Raw genomic sequence first — 18,585 nt, 5'->3', positions numbered from 1 at the left:
GGGCTGTACACAGCCAACTTCTCTCGTGCCACCCCACCCCCCGCCCCCGTGAGTGCATGTGTAACTGGGGGCGGAGGAAAGTGCTTCGCCGGGTGGGTGTGGGTCGCCAGCCAGGTCAAGCGCTCCGCCACCTCCGCCCCTCCCCGGGCGTCCCAGGACTCGGCGCCCCCTTGTTGGACTGGCCCCCTCCCGGGAAGGTACTCGCAGCTCGGCCCACACCCGCAGGCTGCGCGGCGCTCATTGTCTGTTGGGGTGGCGCGCTCCCCTCCCCCCGCCGCCCGCGATCCCCTCCCCACCCTCTTTTCTCTCCTCCCCTCGCTCCCTCCTCCTCCTACTCCTCCTCTTCACCTCCAGCGCCCAGCTGCTCGCACAGCGCAGTTCCGACCCACAGCCTGGCACCCTTCGGCGAGCGCTGTTTGTTTAGGGCTCGGTGAATCCAATCAGGAGCGCAGGCTGCAGTTTTCCGGCAGAGCAGTAAGAGGCGCCTCCTCTCTCCTTTTTATTCACCAGCAGCGCCGCGCAGACCCCGGACTCGCGCTCGCCTGCCGGCGCCCACAACCTCTCCACGCCCGAGAGCAGTCTCCGCCGCGGCCGTTCTCCATGCGCAGCGCGCACTCGAGGTTCGGCTGCTTTCTCGCTTGCTCGGGCTCCCCTCTTTCCTTCCCTCTCCCCCCGCACCCGTCGCGGGCCCCTCCGCCCCGGGCTATCCGACTCTCTGCGGGCCGCGGTTGGCTGTGAGGTGTCTCCTTTCTCCTGTCGCGGCTGGCTGTAGCGACTCCCAGGTTCCCGGGACACCGTGAACCAACTTCTGCTGTCTCTTCCTCTCTCTGAAGCGTTTATCTGCGCGCAGCCTTATCTCCGAGTTATCTGGCGCAAAGGGGCGGGAGCCGGCAGTCAGGCGGGCAGAGAGCTTTCTTCCTTGCTATCTAGCCCGGGTCTATGTGTGGGCATTAATTTTAGTATGGTTATCTCGGAGGAGGCGAAGCGATTTGGAAAAGCAGCTCGGAGGAGGCCCGGCTGCATTTCATCTCCCTACCCCATTCCCTCTGAGTCTCCCCGTCTTGTCTTCCTGCTCTCCTCTTTGGGGTAGCTTCGGCCGCGGGGCGGTCTCACGTTCCCCCCCTCCCCTTGCATTTCCCCCTCCTCCTTTTCTCCGCGCTGCGCTCCACCCCGCTACGTCCGATTCCGGAACGGTCTGGCCTTTTCGGCGGCTGGGGATGACCACGGGGTGGGCGGGGGTGGCCCAGCCGGCGTGAGCGCACGCGCTGGTGACTGCAGACGCCAGCCTTGTGTAAGGTGTGCGGCGCCACGGGGAGGAGGGTTGGGCGTGAGACTGCGGCCCCCCGCGGGCACCCAGCAGTGCCTGGGCCCGGAAGGTCAGAGACTCGTCTCCGCCCCGGCGCCCCACCTTCCCTGGGCTGGATCGTACTTCTCTCTGGAGCTCGCGTTTTGTCCCGTCAAGCTCAGTCAGGGAAGCTTTGGGAAAGCCGGTGTGAGAGAAGGAGGCGGTTTCGTTTTCGGGGACAGGTTGCCTTTTTTAGGCTAATGATTTTTGCACGGGCAGACCTCACACTGAGGCATTCCAGGCGGGAGAAGGCAGCGCCGACAAGCACAACTACTTAAAAAATTCTTTTGTGTGTCAGCGGCCGAGAGGGAGCCACTTTGGGGGCGGAAGGAAAACGGCGGCTAGTCTCACCGTCCCTCCTGGGATCTGGCGCGCGCAGATGGAGGATGCTGCGGAGGGGGTTGGGCGGGAAGGCGAGGGGACCCGGGCGGTGCAGACGAGGGAAGGCGGATATCGCGGTCCTGGGAGGACCCTGCGGCGGCTGTCCAGGCTCCGATCCCTTTCTCTCTCCATCTCCCGCGCCCGGGGCAGCAACGGGATGTTTGAGGATTCCCATAGCTAGAAAAGGCAGTGGGAATGAGGTTTTGTGCGGCCTACGGTTTTGGTAACTTTTAAAAATTTCCCCCCTGTTCTTGCCTCTCCTCATCCCGCCTCAGGAGCTAGAAGTTAGCTTCGAGAGGCGCCGGACCGTGGATGGCCTTGACTGACGGCGGCTGGTGCCTGCCGAAGCGCTTCGGGGCCGCGGCCGCGGACGCCAGCGACTCCGGAGTCTTTCCAGTGCGGGAGCCTTCCACGCCGCCTTCCCCCATCTCCTCCTCTTCCTCCTGCTGCTCCCGGGGTGGGGAGCGTGGCCCCGGCGGCGCCAGCAATTGCAGGACGCCGCAGCTCGACACGGAGGCGGCGGCGGGACCCCCGGCCCGCTCGCTGCTGCTCAGCCCGTACGCCTCGCATCCCTTCGGGGCTCCCCACGGACCTTCGGCGCCCGGGGTCGCTGGCCCCGGGAGCGCTCTGTCGAGCTGGGAGGACCTACTGCTCTTCACTGACCTCGACCAGGCCGCCACCGCCAGCAAGCTGCTGTGGTCCAGCCGCGGCGCCAAGCTGAGTCCCTTCGCACCGGAGCAGCCCGAAGAGATGTACCAGACCCTCGCTGCCCTTTCCAGCCAGGGGCCGGGCGCTTACGACGGCGCGCCCGGCGGCTTCGTGCACTCGGCAGCCGCCGCCGCCGCAGCCGCCGCCGCGGCCAGCTCCCCGGTCTACGTGCCCACCACCCGCGTGGGCTCCATGCTGCCGGGCCTGCCGTACCTGCAGGGGGCGGGCAGCGGGCCCGGCAACCACGCGGGCGGCGCAGGCGCGCACCCCGGCTGGCCTCAAGCCTCGGCCGACAGCCCTCCGTACGGCAGTGGAGGCGGCCCGGCGGGCGGCGGGGCGGCGGGGCCCGGGAGCGCCGGCTCCGCCGCGGCGCACGTCTCTGCGCGCTTCCCGTACTCGCCCAGCCCTCCTATGGCTAACGGCGCGGCTAGGGACCCCGGGGGCTACGCCGCAGCTGGTGGCGGGGGAGCCGGCGGCGTGAGTGGCGGCGGCGGCGGCAGCTTGGCGGCCATGGGCGGCCGCGAGCACCAGTACAGCTCGCTGTCGGCTGCGCGGCCGCTGAACGGGACGTACCACCATCACCACCACCACCACCCAAACCCCTACTCGCCCTACGTGGGTGCACCGCTGACCCCCGCATGGCCCGCAGGACCCTTCGAGACCCCAGTGCTGCACAGCCTGCAGAGCCGCGCGGGAGCCCCGCTCCCGGTGCCGCGGGGCCCCAGCGCAGGTAAGGGGGTATCTGCCGCGTGGGAGTGGGGGCCTGAGGCTCTGGAGTGGACGGGGGTGTGGAACACCTATTTGACTTGGGGCTTTGTTCGAAGGGCTTTTCTGTTTTTGGTGCCTAGAGGTCGGCCCAGTCCCAGGGAGGATTTGCAGAACTTTGGCGGGCCCTCCCCAGAGTCTGGCAGTGTCGGTGAGGTGCTTCTGTTTGTGGATTGTTTCGGTTCTTTTCCACGAGGGAGGTTTAGGGCGCGTGTAGGTCTCACTGCCTTGGAAAAGCTCGAGGGGCTTGAAAAGTGAATGGGGTGGGCAAATTGGAGGAAAAAGGCCTGGGAAGGAACTTGTCGCCGTCTCTAGTTTGCCTTAGTGGAAGAATGAGATTCTTGGCGGGGGGGGGGGGGGGGGGCGGCTAAGTTTGGGAAGGTGTTGGGCAGTTGCTTCACATTACCTTCAAATAATAGTCTCTTCCAGTTCAACTCTTTAGAGGTGAGGAATTGTGTTTTTCTCATGGAGGGTATTTAAGAACTCCACCGTGGGAAAGATGCTAAGGAACTAGTTGGCTTGGTCCTCGGTGAGAGGGGGAGGGAAGAGGATACCTGGACTGGTCAGCCTTGTGACTATCCCCACGGAAAGCTGGTGGAGGGGCCCTTTTGCTTGACGTGTCTGGAGTTGGTTCTGTTGCTGGCCCCTGCCAGCCTGGGAATCAGGGATCCTGGAGGTCCCACATCCCTTCTAAGTCCAGGGTTCAGCCCGCCAATTTTTTAGGTTTTCCATGCCACCCATACTTTCCTTCCAGTGTTTGGGGGCAATGCGGGGTGAACTGGGAAAACACAATAGTCAAAACACCTGGAAACACCCCACTGTGAAGTGTTTTGTTTTTTTTTTTTTTTTTTTTTGCTCAAGCAGAGATTATGAACTGTGGTGTCTGGCCTGAGAAGGCACTCAGGGATGCAGTATTCTGGGTTCTTCTAGGTGCTTTCATGGGTGTCTGTCTTTGTATTTAACCTGTTTGATAACATGACAGACTCCCAAGACAAAACCCTGTTGGGGGGCAGCGGGGGCTAGTTGTTTGTTTGTTTGAGGGGAGGTGAGAGAGAGAGAGAGAGAGGTGGCAAAGAGGCAGGAGACATGTCAGCCTGAATTATCCTACCTGGTGTTTTCACACTCCAGGTCTGGGCTTTACCTGGGAGCCTCAGTGTTACCTTTTTGGGACAACAAATCTTTCAGGGGCCCTAACGAGTAGAGTGAAGTGATGAATTGTTAGCCTTGTATTCAGAAGACCTACTGGAAAATGCCAGGGGCCTGAAAGCGAAGGATCTGACTTGAATCCTCCTCCTAGTAACACTGGGAGGGGGGCAACAGGCTTTTTGGTGGCAGGTTCTTCTCTTTTTCTCTCTCTCAAGATTCTGGTCTCAGAATTCCCTCCTCTTTTCCTCTGCAAAATTGGCCCCGGAGACTGTCTTTACTGTCATGGAGAGTGGGTGTGGAGGGCCCTGTTGGAGTAGAGACTCGAGAGCAGAGCATTGTCACCCGTTGGGCAGCATAGGGACCCACGGCTGGTTCCCCGGCTGGAGCTGAGAGACTGGGAGATGAAGATCTTCAAAGAACGGGGGCGGGGGGGGGTGGTTAGGGTGAGGCTTTTGGCAGTCAGGAATCCAGCTGGTACTCCAAAAGGGCGTGTGAATTGGGTAGGGGGCACCTCCACTTGGAGCCAGATTTCTGCAGCAGCACCTGTTTCTCGGGCGGGGACACACCCTAGTGTGGTCTCCCTATCCCTCTCCCCCTACTACGGCATTTCACAGGCGGGAGAAAGAGAAGGAGTCCTAGAAGACCTAATGAGAGTCTTCTGATGTTTAAAGCAACTTGTTTTGTATATAGAAAATCATTTTATCATTTCAGAAGCAGTACGCTGCAATTGCAGGCGAGTTAATAGATTTCATTTAAAACCCAGTTTCTTATACCAACAGTTTTTCACTGAACTTCCAGATAGGACATTGCAAAATCAGAAAAATACTCTGCAGATCCAGAGTATGTTAAAACAGCAAGAATCAAAAATTCTGGAGAGGGGCTTGGGAACACCCAGCTTTTGCATGGAGTCTTGAAAGAAGGCAGAAAGCTACTGAGAATCAGCCGGTCTAGGGGTGGGGGACGGGGGGCGAAAGACCTAATTTTTTGTTGCCCTCACCGGTGTTCTAAGAGCTAGAGAAACCTTGATCTCCAGCTATTCTTCTCCCGCTTCCTAGCTAGATTCCTCCTTTTTCCACTTTGATAACACCCATTTTTGAAGGTACTCTTTAATTGATCAGGGCAAACAGCGGGGCTAAGACCTCAGCACTGAGCATTTTCAACCTACACAGTGTGGAGGCTTTCGGGAACCGGCTGGATTTTCGTGGTAGTTGGGTGGGTGGGGGGATTCCTGGGGTGAGTCTTCACAGTGATTCAGTCCCTGAGCTCAGCGGCCTCCTAAACCCCCGCTGAAGTGTGTTCCATTCTTTGGGTCCCGGGATGGCATTTGCTGGTGCGCTCTGCTCCCCAGAGCCTTTTATTTTCTCGGGGGGGGGGGCAAATCAGTCCTGTTGGGAGATGATGTATAGGGGGAAACCGGTGAACAAAAACCTCAGCACTACTAATTAAGATTTTCTAATTGTTAGGGGTTTTTGTTATGTTAGTCCGTTGTAGATTGTAGCCACTGGGTAAGGGGTAGTGGTAGGGAGAAAATGGGAGCTCTAGATGAGATTTAATTAGACATAAGCAAACTTCCTAAATTTTACTTACCAAAGTGGACTTAAAAGTTTTGTCTTTGGGTTCTTAGATGACTAAAGAGATTTACCTGGAGAGCTCACAGTCTTCTTGGAGTCTTTATTGTTCCAGCCTGGGGGAAAGGAGGCCAGGCGTAGGGCAGGGTTCTCCAGGGAATGCCCCCACTCCTCTATCGAGAGGGTCTCTGATAGGTAACATTTTAAAGTCAACAACTAAGACAAATACCTTGTTTAACTTCAGTGTCCTTGAAGTCCTGAGCATTTTACTGATTACCGTAGTCAATAGTGGCTTTTAGGGGGGAGAAGAATAAATCTTTGTGATGTGTTGTAAGTTGCAGTATCCCCGCGACAACTTTGAACTCCAGTTATGTAGGATGCTAGTTCCTTTTAAACTTAATTCTTCTCGAGACGGGAGACTTGTTTTCTGGGGTAAATAGATTAATGGAATTAAAAGAGTATTCATGCCAAGGACACATTTAAATATCTTTACAACTAGTTTGATAGTAGAAACCAGCTGTAAACTGCTCAGGGATGAGAAGAAAAGGTTTGCTAGGACACATTTTCAAATAAAGCTTTGAAATGTAATGTTTATTTACTTTAAAAATTAATTCTGAAACGCTTCAAGAAGAAAAGCCAAATTTAGGTATTTAAATCCTCTATAAATAACCCTAAACAGAAGGGTATTTTTACTTTTATGAAGTGTCTTTTTAAAGTACTTAATAAATACCTATCTCATTTTAGATAGTATTTATTCATTTAGTCAACAAATTTAAGCGGAAGTAATAAATGTTACAACCATTTACTCTTGTTTTTTTTCCCTCTTACTAACAGGTTTAAGTTAGTTGTAAACACCAAAAATGAACCAAATAGTAACAAAGTGACAAAATTTAGGTATATTGCAAGTTTAGTGTATGAAAATATGAAAGTTTCATTGAGCGTTTTATGTATGAAAATTTTATTTAGTGATGTTCTGAATCAATAAAATAACCAGCCATTTGTAGAAAATTTGCAGATAGAAGCAGTTAGACCTATGTGGAACTCAAAATATATTAGTAAAGTTTTAGTTAAGTTTTACTTAAGTATTGTGGCGTGAAAAGAAAACGTAACACTTATCTCTGTGCTTGTTAATGTTGGTGCTTTTTTCCCCTGGGGAGACCTGAGTCACTTATAGTCAACTGAGAAAGTGCCCAAGAACAGTATTTTCTGATTTTACGTGTCTTTTTTTTTTTTTTTAAATTGGAGAAAAGGAAGGGTGACAGACAGTAAATACTTTAAAAATTACTTGGGATAAAAGTAATAAGGTTGTCCGACTGTGTCCCAGGATATTTGTGGGATCCGTGCAGGGGTCAGTGATCAGTGTTGATACTGTATGGTCGGCTCGGTTTGGCAAGTGGCACACTAATTATGATGGATTTCAGTTTTGAGACGCTTGGGAACAGCCGGAAAGGAGGGGTCAGGGACCCAAACCGACTTGGCCGCAGCTTCTCTCACCTCCGAGGTCCTTGGAGACTGAAGGCAGATGACTGGAGCTCGGTCTCCAGCACCAGCTCCTGCTCTTTCCTGGGGTTTCACTGGGCGCGCCCAGGGCTGCGCCAGTTTGTCCCAAGTATTGGACAAACGCTCGATAGCGACCACGGCCGGCTCCTGGCTTGGCTGCTGAGCGGGAAGATCCGTGGGGAAGGGCGCGGGCGGGGAGGCGGGCAGGACGTTGCTAGCCCTGGGGCCAGGGGTGCCGGGGGTCTTCCGGGGAGGGGCGGGAGCGGCGCGGCCTCACCGGGCCTCTTGTCCCCGCTCTCGCCGCAGACCTGCTGGAGGACCTGCCCGAGAGCCGTGAATGCGTGAACTGCGGCTCCATCCAGACGCCGCTGTGGCGGCGGGACGGCACCGGCCACTATTTGTGCAACGCCTGCGGCCTCTACAGCAAGATGAACGGCCTCAGCCGGCCCCTCATCAAGCCGCAGAAGCGCGTGGTGAGTGCGAGCGCCGCCTTCGCCTTCGGCCGGGTCCTGAGCGGCGCTTCTGCTGTGGCCCGGGCGCTGCCGGCTTGCCCCGGGGGCGTCCCCGCGGGAACAGGTGCGGCGTGGGCCGGGGGCGCCGGGGTCTGCCCGAGCGCGGGGACGCAGATGTCCCCTTCACACCCCCGAACAGCCGAGTGCAGGTTGCCCTGAAACCAGCGTCTGGGGAACGAAAGATAGCCTTTCCCTCGCATTTACACCCAGGGCATGATGTCAATAAACGTGGGAGGAGGAAAGTGTAGGGAGCTACCATTTTAAAAATAACAGACAAGTCTGTATTGATTTATCTCTAGATGTACTTATAAATGCACTAGAAAGATTCTGGAAGGACATACAGTAATGACAGTAACCTCCAGGGAGGAAAACTGAGTATACCAATCCTGGTCAGATGAAGCGGGGAGATCTTTTCCCACTGTGTACTGTTAGCTCTGGTTTGGATTTTATTCTTGAAAAACCGTGCTCATTTATTTCCCCGCCCCCCGAATATGACAGTTACAAACCCACACTCGCCTTCTCCCCACAGCCTCATTCAGGGTTCCTTTGATGCCGTTCTTACTTGGGTCCCATCTACCTCTTCTCCTGTAAAGTGAGATTTTAGCCCCCAGATTCCATCCTTCTTTTGGATTGCCTTTGAGTTTGATGAAAATTTCCGCTAACTTTTGTTACTTTTGAAGTCTGGCTGTTCAGAACACTACATAGAACTTGAGGGGGAAAAAATGCAGTCTTAGGTGGTGCTCAGGTTGGGATTTTCACAATCCAAATGCATTTGTTTACTGTTTTAAATTAAGGAATTCTGATTTTCTTCAGGGGTAAATCTTCGAGTTAGGTGTGGTTAGGAGAGGGCATTTACTGCTGTAGTGATTAGAGAAAATAAAGTGTTCACAGGCCCCACTGTAGGGCTAACATTTGTTTAACCAAGCACTCACACTCTTAATACCTTTTAAAGTAAAATATTTTACAGTGAGATGCCAGACATCTTAAGTATCCAAGTAATTTATTTAATTGTTATACTCTAATTAGCAGGAACAAACGCTACACATGTTGTTTGTGTTAAATAGATTAGGGTGATATTGCATCACAATGGAAGTCTGACACCTTAAAGAGAAGCAATTAGTTTTATGGTTGTTTTGGTTTTTAATGCATTTAAAATAAAGTGGCTGAGGCTAATTTAATGTATGTGCCTTACAACCTCCCACAGCTTCAAATAGTCTTTAGAGGGCATCCTGCATTTTATTTCAGCATCTGCCTTCCTATGGTTTTCATTTCTTAGGCATCATATTCAGAAAAAGCAGTGGCTAGAAAATATCTCGAGAAGTTTGTTGTTTTTGTGTCGGAACAGTGAAACTGATTTTTTTTTTCCTCTGGAAAGGTACAGTGAACTGAGTTCTAGCTGAGTTCTGCAAGGTCATCTTTTCTTGAGATTGAGGGAAAAACTGGTAGAACTTCGAGTAGCTGATTAGATTCTAGTTGGATTCTAAATTCGATCTAGTGACATCCATGTTTAGAAGTGCCATTTGTTTTGTGTACTTACCAGGAAAGAGTTCTTAACATCTCCTAAATCTGTTGGTCTTCCTTCTGTGTGGCAGGTGTCTTGGCCGTGACCAAGGTCAGCCATTGTGCTTTGTAAATGGATTATAAATGATACCAATTGAAGGGCGTGTTCATCAATTAGTTCTTGTGGGCTTCTTATTTATGGTTTTGATGAATCTAGCTTAGTTCTCAGAAGGTTGAACCCGTTTGTTTAGCCAGCAGTCCAGAACCAATCACTGTGAATTTGAACTTGTAATACATTGCAAAATAAGAGATTTATGGTGTAACTTGAATTCCTTGTCAGTGATGAATATAACTGAGATCACTTGTTACAAGGAACTTTTATAACCCATTCACCTTCATTTCTCATGTTTATGGAGACTGGCTTCACTTATGATTTGCAGTTGACAGTCATAAAGTTCTTTGTTACAATGGCAAATTCTGATAACAAGGTTACTTCACGTTGGCTTCAAATTCCACTGGAAACTGTCATAAATGACCTGTTTATAAAATGAACCTTCTTGTCCCTAGTTCACTGATTTCACATTCATGAAGAGAAAGGAGTGCTCTCCTAGGAAATTATTTTATTTTAACCATAAAAGGAAAAAGAAAGCAACAAGTCCTGATGCGTAAGGTTTTATATGTTTTTATCATTTTAGCAAAAACAGTCCCACAAATGGTTTGCCTGTCAGGCAAGCATGTTCATTTCAACCAAAGTCAATCTATTTTTTCTTAGCATTGAGTTCTAAGCTAAGACGTTTACCAGTGTCTCTTTATGATTTGTGTGAAAAGGATAGTGCTACAGTAATACAATAGGATGTAAATGCAAAATTCAGTATTTTAACATATGTAAGCAGAGGATTTGATAAATCTGTCCTTAAACCTGTGACTATTCAGTACACCCTCAATTCCAGTTTTTGTTGTACATTCTTTAAAACTATTCTTTCCTGAAATTGGTATAGCTTAACTTCTGAATTCTGTCAAAAAAAATCTTCGACTTATTTTTGTCCTTGGATTTTTCCTCACAGCTTTTTTACTGAAGTCATGGCGCTGTTTTTTAGTTGCCTATCTAGGTAATTTTAAAAACAAATTTAGATTTTGGCATTTGGGGTAGGAACTTACACTTACAGCTTAAACTCTCCTCCTTTATAACTCACACATAATTCAGATGAGATAAATTCCCTCTAAGGAACATGGAAATCAGAATGACAGTGCCTTTTCTGATAATACCATTTAATTCTTCCTACGAGCAAAAGTTGGGACTGTACTAACAGGGAAAGAAAATACATCCCTATCACTGTTAGACAATGCCAGCATTAAAACAGTGCTGTAACATTTGCTTATCCTTTGTAAAACGAATACAAGAATGCAGGTGGCAGGCAACCATGATAATTAAGAGATGGATTAGAATATATTTCTTCATAAAAATTCTGTACATTTTACAAGATCCATTTCTTTTTTTTTTTTAAGATGTTATTTATTTGCCAGAGAGAGAGAGAGTACACACAAGCAGGCAGAGAGGCAGGCAGAGGCAGCGAGAGAAGCAGGCTCCCCGCGGAGCAAGGAACCCGATGCGGGACTCGATCCCAGAACCCTGGGATCATGACCTGAGCCGAAGGCAGCGGCTTAACCAACTGAGCCACCCAGGCGTCCTTACAAGATCCATTTCTATCTGTCTTCTGTCTGCCTGACTTTTGTAGTTTTTGGGTTACTCCTGTGCATATACCTGAGAAATAGAACTGATTATCTCTAGCTTCCACGGGAGTTGAGACTGCCCAAAGACACTTTGGACACTGGAGTTGGGGGAGGTTGTGGTTGAGTTTCATGACACTCCTATCCCAGAGCTCTGACAGCAGTGAGCACAGGTAATTGGCTGATGGTTGTGACTCGGTCCCTGTTTTTTAATACAACGTGCATGAATATTCCTGGAGCAACCCAAACGCACTCGTGGGATAGAGCACCTGATGTGATTCGGGAAGGTCATCTAATTAGTTTATATATTTTTCTCAGGGGACCTTCTATTTTTTTAAAAATATAATAAAAGGTCTATGCTTATGACCACAGGGAAAGGATACGTTAATGTATGTAGCAGATACGTAATCACTTAACATCTGTACACTTACTTTTTTTGTGCTACTTTTTAGCCTTCTTCCCGGCGGCTTGGACTGTCCTGTGCCAACTGTCACACCACAACCACCACTTTGTGGCGCAGAAATGCCGAGGGCGAACCTGTGTGCAATGCTTGTGGACTCTACATGAAACTCCATGGGGTGCGCCACCTGTTTGCTCCTGTGTATACGTGTCTAGTCTCTCATTTGTACGTGGTGTCCTTTAAAAAAAAAGTCAAGGAGAGGGGATGAAAGTGAGGAATCTGATGTTCTCTGTGCACGTTATTAAATTGAGGATGTTAATTATAATACAGTTAACCTTATATACCAGTAAGAAACAAGAAAATGTTGCCAATTAAACTGTCACACACATCCATGGTAAGACATCCCAATTTTAGAAATAATAAAAAGTACTTCTAAATGAAATGAAAAATCTGCATTTTAGAATCAAACATAGTAGTGACTTTTTTTAAAACTGTATACTCCTAGAAAAAGCATAGAATCAACTAGAAATACACAGTAACTAGTTTATATCTTGACTTTTAATATGATCAGGTCCGTTTATGCAAAGGAGTAATGATATATTCGGTAGTCATAGTTAGCAACATCTTTTGAAGGATAGCATGAAATATTATAAACACATCAATCTTAACAAGGAAATTAACCTTGTATGTGTAGGAGGAAGAGAATACACAATCTCCTTGAAATAAAAGTGCGTACCCAGAGGACCCAGAGGTTTTACTCTGCAATTGAAGTTGTTAAAAACGATAAACGGTTAAGTTGAAGGAGGGATTTTCCCTGGCAAATCATCTCATTTTTCTCCAAAGGAATCTATGTTTGATGGGGAAAGTATAGTCTGTACATTTTGGGATCTATTGAGCATGTGTAAAAATTGGACTGGAATTGATGCCAACTTCTTTTAAACGAGGGCTTTCAGTACTGATGTTGAGTTCTTTGGTTAAAGTTGGATTTTTCTTCAATATAATATTTATTAAACTTAAAGCCTGTATGAAAATTTTTTTAGGTGCCTCGACCTCTTGCTATGAAAAAAGAGGGAATTCAAACCAGGAAAAGAAAACCTAAGAACATAAATAAGTCAAAGGCTTGCTCTGGTAAATAAAACGCTGTTTTATTGAAAGGTATTGGCCAACTGTAAGACTAAAATATGTGTATATTTATGAGGTTAATTTTCACTGTTGCAGGTAGTAGCAATAATTCTGTTCCTATGACTCCAACCTCCACCTCTTCAAACTCAGATGACTGCAGCAAAAATACTTCCCCTACAACACAACCGACAGCCTCAGGGGTAAGTGTGAAAGCAGCGCAGAGTCTTCCAAAACTAGTGGGTTGCTCTCTAGTAGATTATCTCAAATTTTATCTTATCTGGTAGTACAATAATCTAAACCAACAGTTCAGTTTAGTTAGCTGATACCTAAGAATCGTTTTCAGAGGAGATTACATTTGAATGTCAACAAAATGACAAACTTAAGTACTTTACAAACCTCTTAATTAAGATCTATATCATTTTTTTTTATGGTTAAATTAACCCAAGTGAAAGCAAGAAGTCTTGAAGTGCTTGAAGTCGTTTTATTTCCAGGTTTCTCTCTGAGCTGCTGTATATAGGTATTTCTGAGGGAGATCAGAACAACTGTGAACTCTGAGGTTTTATGTATGCCTGTGCCCGTGGCCTTATATTGCTTTTGCTTATCATAGCGACTCCGTCTTTATTCCCTACGTTGTTCTCTTCCTTCCCTTACTATTTATTTATTTATTTACTTAAAGCAAAGCTTAGCATTATGTATTCTCTGGTGATCCTTTACCCGCTGGCCCCTTGCGGGGGGCTCTGGCCTTGTAATGCGCCTTTGTGGTAACCTGGCTTGCTCCTGCCTTTGCCCAAGCTTGGTCGGTTTGTGAGGTTTGTGAGTAATTCATGCTCCTAAGGGTAAGGATGCTGGGGGCTTTGTGAGGATCCCAGTTTCTGTAAAGGTGTGATTCCCACCCTAAATTTGTTTTCCAAATTTACCTAGAACGCTCTTGAAGAACAACCAGGCCTTACCCTAGGACTCCGTGGGATCCAGGGGTTCTGTCTGGGCTACAGGACTTAACAGCAGGCCGTGGTGATTTTTTTTTTTTTTTTAGGATTATGCTAGTTTAAGGCAAAACACCAGCATTAAAACCCCTATTTACTTAGTAATTGTTTTTTTTTTTTGTTTGTTTGTTTAGGTGTTTTTTTTTTTTATGTGTAGCTTTGCCCTGTTTGGGGTACTTTGAAATGCTACAGATTCCTGGGCCCCACCCTGGATTTGCTGAGTCAAAGTCTCTGGGGTGGGGCTTGGAGAATTGTGTTTTTGAACCAGCGCCCCAGGTGAAATTGAAGCTTGTTGCCCTCGAGGTGTCTTCCGACCTGGGTTTTGGAACCACAGAGCTGGTTTCTTTTTTGTCGTATTTTGCACGGCTTAGACAAGCAAAAATGAAACATTAAAAAAAATTAAATTTGATAATTCTGTTGGTCCTCCATGCCAAATTCTTTTGGGCTTTTTCTTTTGCTTTAATGACCCAAGAAGTCTGTTCAGAATTTTCACAAGGCAAAAAAGCCTTTCCATTGTTTGTTGCAGATAGATGTTAAAGAACATTTGTAGCCTTTGTAAAGGTGAACTCTCGTGCAAGATGGTGTTGGTTTGTTTTTTGTTTTTTGTTCTTGGTTTTTTTTTTTTTTTTTTTTTTGTACAGAGGGTTAGGTGTAATTTTTAGTCTCTCAAGTGGTAAATAGAACAGTTACTTATGTGGAAATGGAAAAATAAAGATGATTTATTCCTTATTATGTTCTAAGTCCTCAGCAGCACTTCTGTAGCAGCTAAATGAGGCAGAACGAGGTCCTGGTTTTTGAAAGCGCTGGGGGAGCAGCCATCCAGGTTTTTGGCTTGGGTGTCCGTCTGTTCAGCCGAACTGGGGATGGCTGCGGGCTTCTGGTCACTAGAGTTTGTCAAGGTCCGCTGAAGCCTGGAAAAAGCCAGATTTGAATGATAAATGGCACAGGAATACAGGTATTTGCCCAACAATGGACTTGGGAACCTGTTGCTTTCCTGGTTTTGTGATGTGAAATTTCAAGAAGAGCCCTTTGTGAGGCTGATCTGTCCTCTTCTGAGGGAGGAACGGTGGGAAGTCAGTGATGGGGTCTAGTGATGGGGTCTGGCTCTGGCCTCGCCTGCAGGAGGGACCTCGGGAGCTGTGCCGGCTGTACCCCAGTAGCTTGGCTGGGCATCTCATCTCCTTGAGAGCCCGCATGCTGGAGACAGCTTGCTGGCCCTCGCCCTTCGGAGGAATGCTCCATTCTTTGCTAGAGGCCAGGCGGCAGAGCAATAAGGATTTTGGAGGTTGGTGGAGTTGGAGAGCAGTTCCATGCGACATCTTGTGCTGTAAGCCCTCCCTAGCAGTTCTTAGCCCTGGCAGCCTCTACCAGAGCCAGCCCTGTGAGCTGCTGACTGCAGGGCAGGGTGTGTGTGTGTGTGTGTGTGTGTGTGAGCTCAAGCCACCTCAGAAGTTTCCTGATACCTTTTCCCAGGGCAGGGGTGCAGATTGCCTGCCCTCCTCTCCCTACAGGGACCCCACTCCCCCAGGGTTCTCTCACCCATTAGTCCATCAGGGATGGCTCCAGCAACCCCTATGTGACAGGACTGTCCTGGAGAACAAGCCCACATGACAGAAAGAAACGAGTCTGCTGCCTGCCTTTGGGAGCTGTCCCTCTCCATGAATAATGGTTGTAGACCCAGGCAGTCTCCCCAGGTGACTACCGAGGAGTGCCAGTATGTGTGCCCTGTGGTCCCTGAGGACCTTCAGAGCCTTTTCTGGGTGGGTTGGGTCTTGGCGTGTGTCTGCTGAGGACCTGTGAGGGGGACCTTGCCGGGGAATTGTGTGTGAGCTGCTGGTGGAAGCATTTTGGGAAAGGTGGCTGTGCTGACAAGATGTGTCATTTTCCTCCCATTTTGGTCACAGTTTTTGTAACGTTGGAGGGCAGCTGGTGTGGTGACTGGAGGATTATAGGATTTGGGGAAGTGCTATAGGTGAGAAAAACGTTCCACGCGCATAGCAAGGTTGTGCCTGGTACTCAGCACACAGCACCCTGGTAGGCTCAGCTTTTAAGCCTCCTTTGATGATGGGCCCATCCCATTGATCTCCAGTGGCCCCCATGGCTGACGTGGTGGAAATTTGTAGTTCAGGGTTATTTCACTTGCAGAGGGTCATCAGAGCTACAAAACAAAGGCTAATCTTAGGCATACTCCCAGTGGAAGACAGGAAGGGGAGGGCACATGATGTAAGTGGCAACTTTAAAGATCGGAACAGCAAGGAAGTCAAAGATGGTGGCAGTGGTCCACAGCAGACCTGCTCTTCTTTTAACTCCCCCGGCCCCTCCAGAAGCAGCATAGGAGATGGTCAGTAGTAGCCTTCCCAGCAGGCTCCTTTAAGTCCTGATACTCCTGCCCTGCCATGCATGTGGGTGCACCAGGTTCCCATGGCTGGTTCCTGAGCTACCCTGGCAGGAGCTGAATGTTCTGGAGGGGAGGGAGGGTAGTTTGCTGCTGTGAGCAAAGGCTTGACAAGTGTCTCAGGGTCACATAAATATTTTTGCGGTGCTCTGAGGCCTCATGTCTTCCCTTATTTACATACAATAAAGCTACAGTGCTTTAGCTTTCTGTATGTTTACTGCTAATTTGTGTTTCAGTTTAGAACTTGGAAAAAGAAGACAAATCCTCCGTATGGTAATCAGGTGGCTGACTTGGCTACCTTATGACACAGTTTTGTGCACTTTTTTTTTTAAATGACTCCGTTTCTCTCTCTCGGTTTTTTGTGTGGTGTGTGTGTTGGAGATGGAGGGAAGGCAGTGTTTTTTTTTTTTCTGAGATTGGGAAGGCTGACTGCCATGCAGCCTCGCAATTAAAACAGCCTCTGTCTTGTTCTTTCAGATTCTTGTATTTGTTAGGAAATGTGTTAAACTTAAATTTTCATAGACAGTTGATTAGTTTTGTGCTTTTTGAACTTTATAGATAACATTTTCCAAGAAATTTGGTAAAATTTTCTTACACATAGAGGTTTACTGAAAAATAGGTATTCGGTTGACTTAAATGGATAACATTTTCTTCGGCATTTATATTCCCTGGTGGATTGATTATAAGAGTATTTAAATCGTTTCTTGAATTCCATTTATTGACTAAATTACATTTTACAGATTTGTTTTTTTGGTTGTTACTTCAGACGCAAATAGGGAACATGTTCTGTTTTAGCAATTCTCAAATGACATTTATTTGTTTTCCAAATAAGAGTCAGTAATCTATAAATATTACTCTCCTATGATTTGTAACTAAAAATTAATAAAACTGGAGAATTACTTTACATATATGTAAAATATTTATTTGTGTATGTGTAATAGATATGTATACTAAGTAAATATTATATATATGTATATGTTTTATAGCTCAGTCCCCAGATTTTATAGATAAAAGGTATTTCACAATTTCCTTTGTGACAGGGAGAATGAATTTGGGGATGAAATTAGCAGTAAGACGTAATGTCTGCGAGTAAGTCAGTGAACATATTTGCCTGCCTAAAAGTAGTTCCATAAATAATAACTCTAAAAAAATTAAAAGCTACTTAAGTTTATTATTAAAACTGCAACTACAATGTTGAAGTCATCATGAAACATCCAACATCCAACATTGGAATACATGGAGATGAACTGTCAGACTAATCCTTGCTTTACGGTCCTTGCTGGATTTAAAAAGTAACTGTGCCCTGGAAGGCGCTGCTTACAATGGAGTAAAACAAGGTATCTGATCTCAAGATTGTTGCTAATGTGGTGGGTAGGGGTGGGGGAACATGTGTAGAGACTGACGGCCAGTCAGATGTGGAAGGTGCCTTAAATGAGGGTCACCTTGGAGTAGGAATTGAAAGGAAGGAGTGGTTAATGCCGACAGCATAGTGGGCAATGGTTGCTCAGAGTGCCTTTGAACGAGTGGAGTAGGACTTCTCAGGGCAAAGGAAATGCTGGGCTCTCCAGAAAGGAGCTTGGGCAGCTGCGCTACTTTGAGGACATCGTTGCTAGTGTTGAAGCATCGGGTGTGGAGCCAAAGGCAGGATGTGAGAGGATAGGGTGAAGACATAGAAGATACACGTTGGAAACAGGCAGAAGTCAATAAAGGCAGCCTTCAGTGGGGCTCAGAGTGCCTTCATTTCTAAATGTGGACTTTGTCTAATCCCCGATGTCTGTCTGTCTCTGTGCTAGAGTCCCACAATTAAAGCATTCTTCAGAGGATTTTGGTAATTGATGTAAACAAATGCTAGCATGCTCCTGCTGGACATTCTACAAGCAGGGTTTCCCCTCATAATTAGTAAGGAAAGGACTCCCTGTAGGAGCTGGTGGCACGCCCTGGCCTCAGGGCAGACGCTGCAGGCCCTGGGCTTGGTTTTCTGTGTCCATGGCTTCTGAGGGAGAGATGGTGTGGGCTGGCTGCCTGCGGAATCTTCTCCAGAGCGGACGCATACCAGGCACGACAGTGTGTTGGTGATAGGAAATGTTGCTGTACCTTTGTGGTTGGTTGCTGGTAATAGACAGCTTCCACGGAGAGAGGCAGATGTCTCCGCAGCCTGAGACAAGGACCCCATCTCAGACTGGATGCTGGCTGATCTGCCCCTTTGGGTTGGGGGAGCCGTAACTGCTGATGGGTCATTTTCTCGATACTAAATAGATGCCTTCCTTCCTGCCTCATTTATTCTCTGGGATGCTGTGTGCCTAGATAGACCTGTGTCCTGACTGCTGTCCCTCCTTGGTGATAACTGTATTCAACGACTTGGTCAGAAGAAACACTGCTTCTGGGCTGTGTCGTGCTAAATCTCGAGCTGTAAGGGGTTTGAAAGAGTTAATGTGCACCCCAAGTGCTTCCCGGGTGTCTGGCTGTCCCCAGAAGGCCTTGCGAAGAAAGGCTAGGTAGTTTGTAGATTAATATTTAAAGGTCTTTTCCATA

General features: G+C 48.1%; 1 protein-coding gene across 1 annotated transcript in view; it reads left to right on the top strand.

Annotated features, from left to right (window-relative positions):
• Positions 1–547: 547 nt before the first annotated feature.
• The window catches only part of GATA6 (GATA binding protein 6), a 31,367-nt gene continuing 13,329 nt past the window's right edge, over positions 548–18,585 (top strand). The window contains exons 1-6 of the mRNA XM_080820933.1: positions 548–620; positions 2,002–3,164; positions 7,720–7,886; positions 11,606–11,731; positions 12,594–12,681; positions 12,772–12,875. Of these exons, the coding sequence (XP_080677059.1) occupies positions 2,039–3,164; positions 7,720–7,886; positions 11,606–11,731; positions 12,594–12,681; positions 12,772–12,875 (1,611 nt within the window). The 5' untranslated portion in view covers positions 548–620; positions 2,002–2,038. The remainder of the gene's footprint in view (positions 621–2,001; positions 3,165–7,719; positions 7,887–11,605; positions 11,732–12,593; positions 12,682–12,771; positions 12,876–18,585) is intronic.

The sequence above is a fragment of the Martes martes genome, assembly GCF_963455335.1.
Source record: "Martes martes genome assembly, chromosome: 13".
Classification (NCBI taxonomy): domain Eukaryota; kingdom Metazoa; phylum Chordata; class Mammalia; order Carnivora; family Mustelidae; genus Martes; species Martes martes.
Note: the sequence above shows the minus strand (reverse complement) of the source record. Positions and strands in the feature narration are given on the sequence as shown.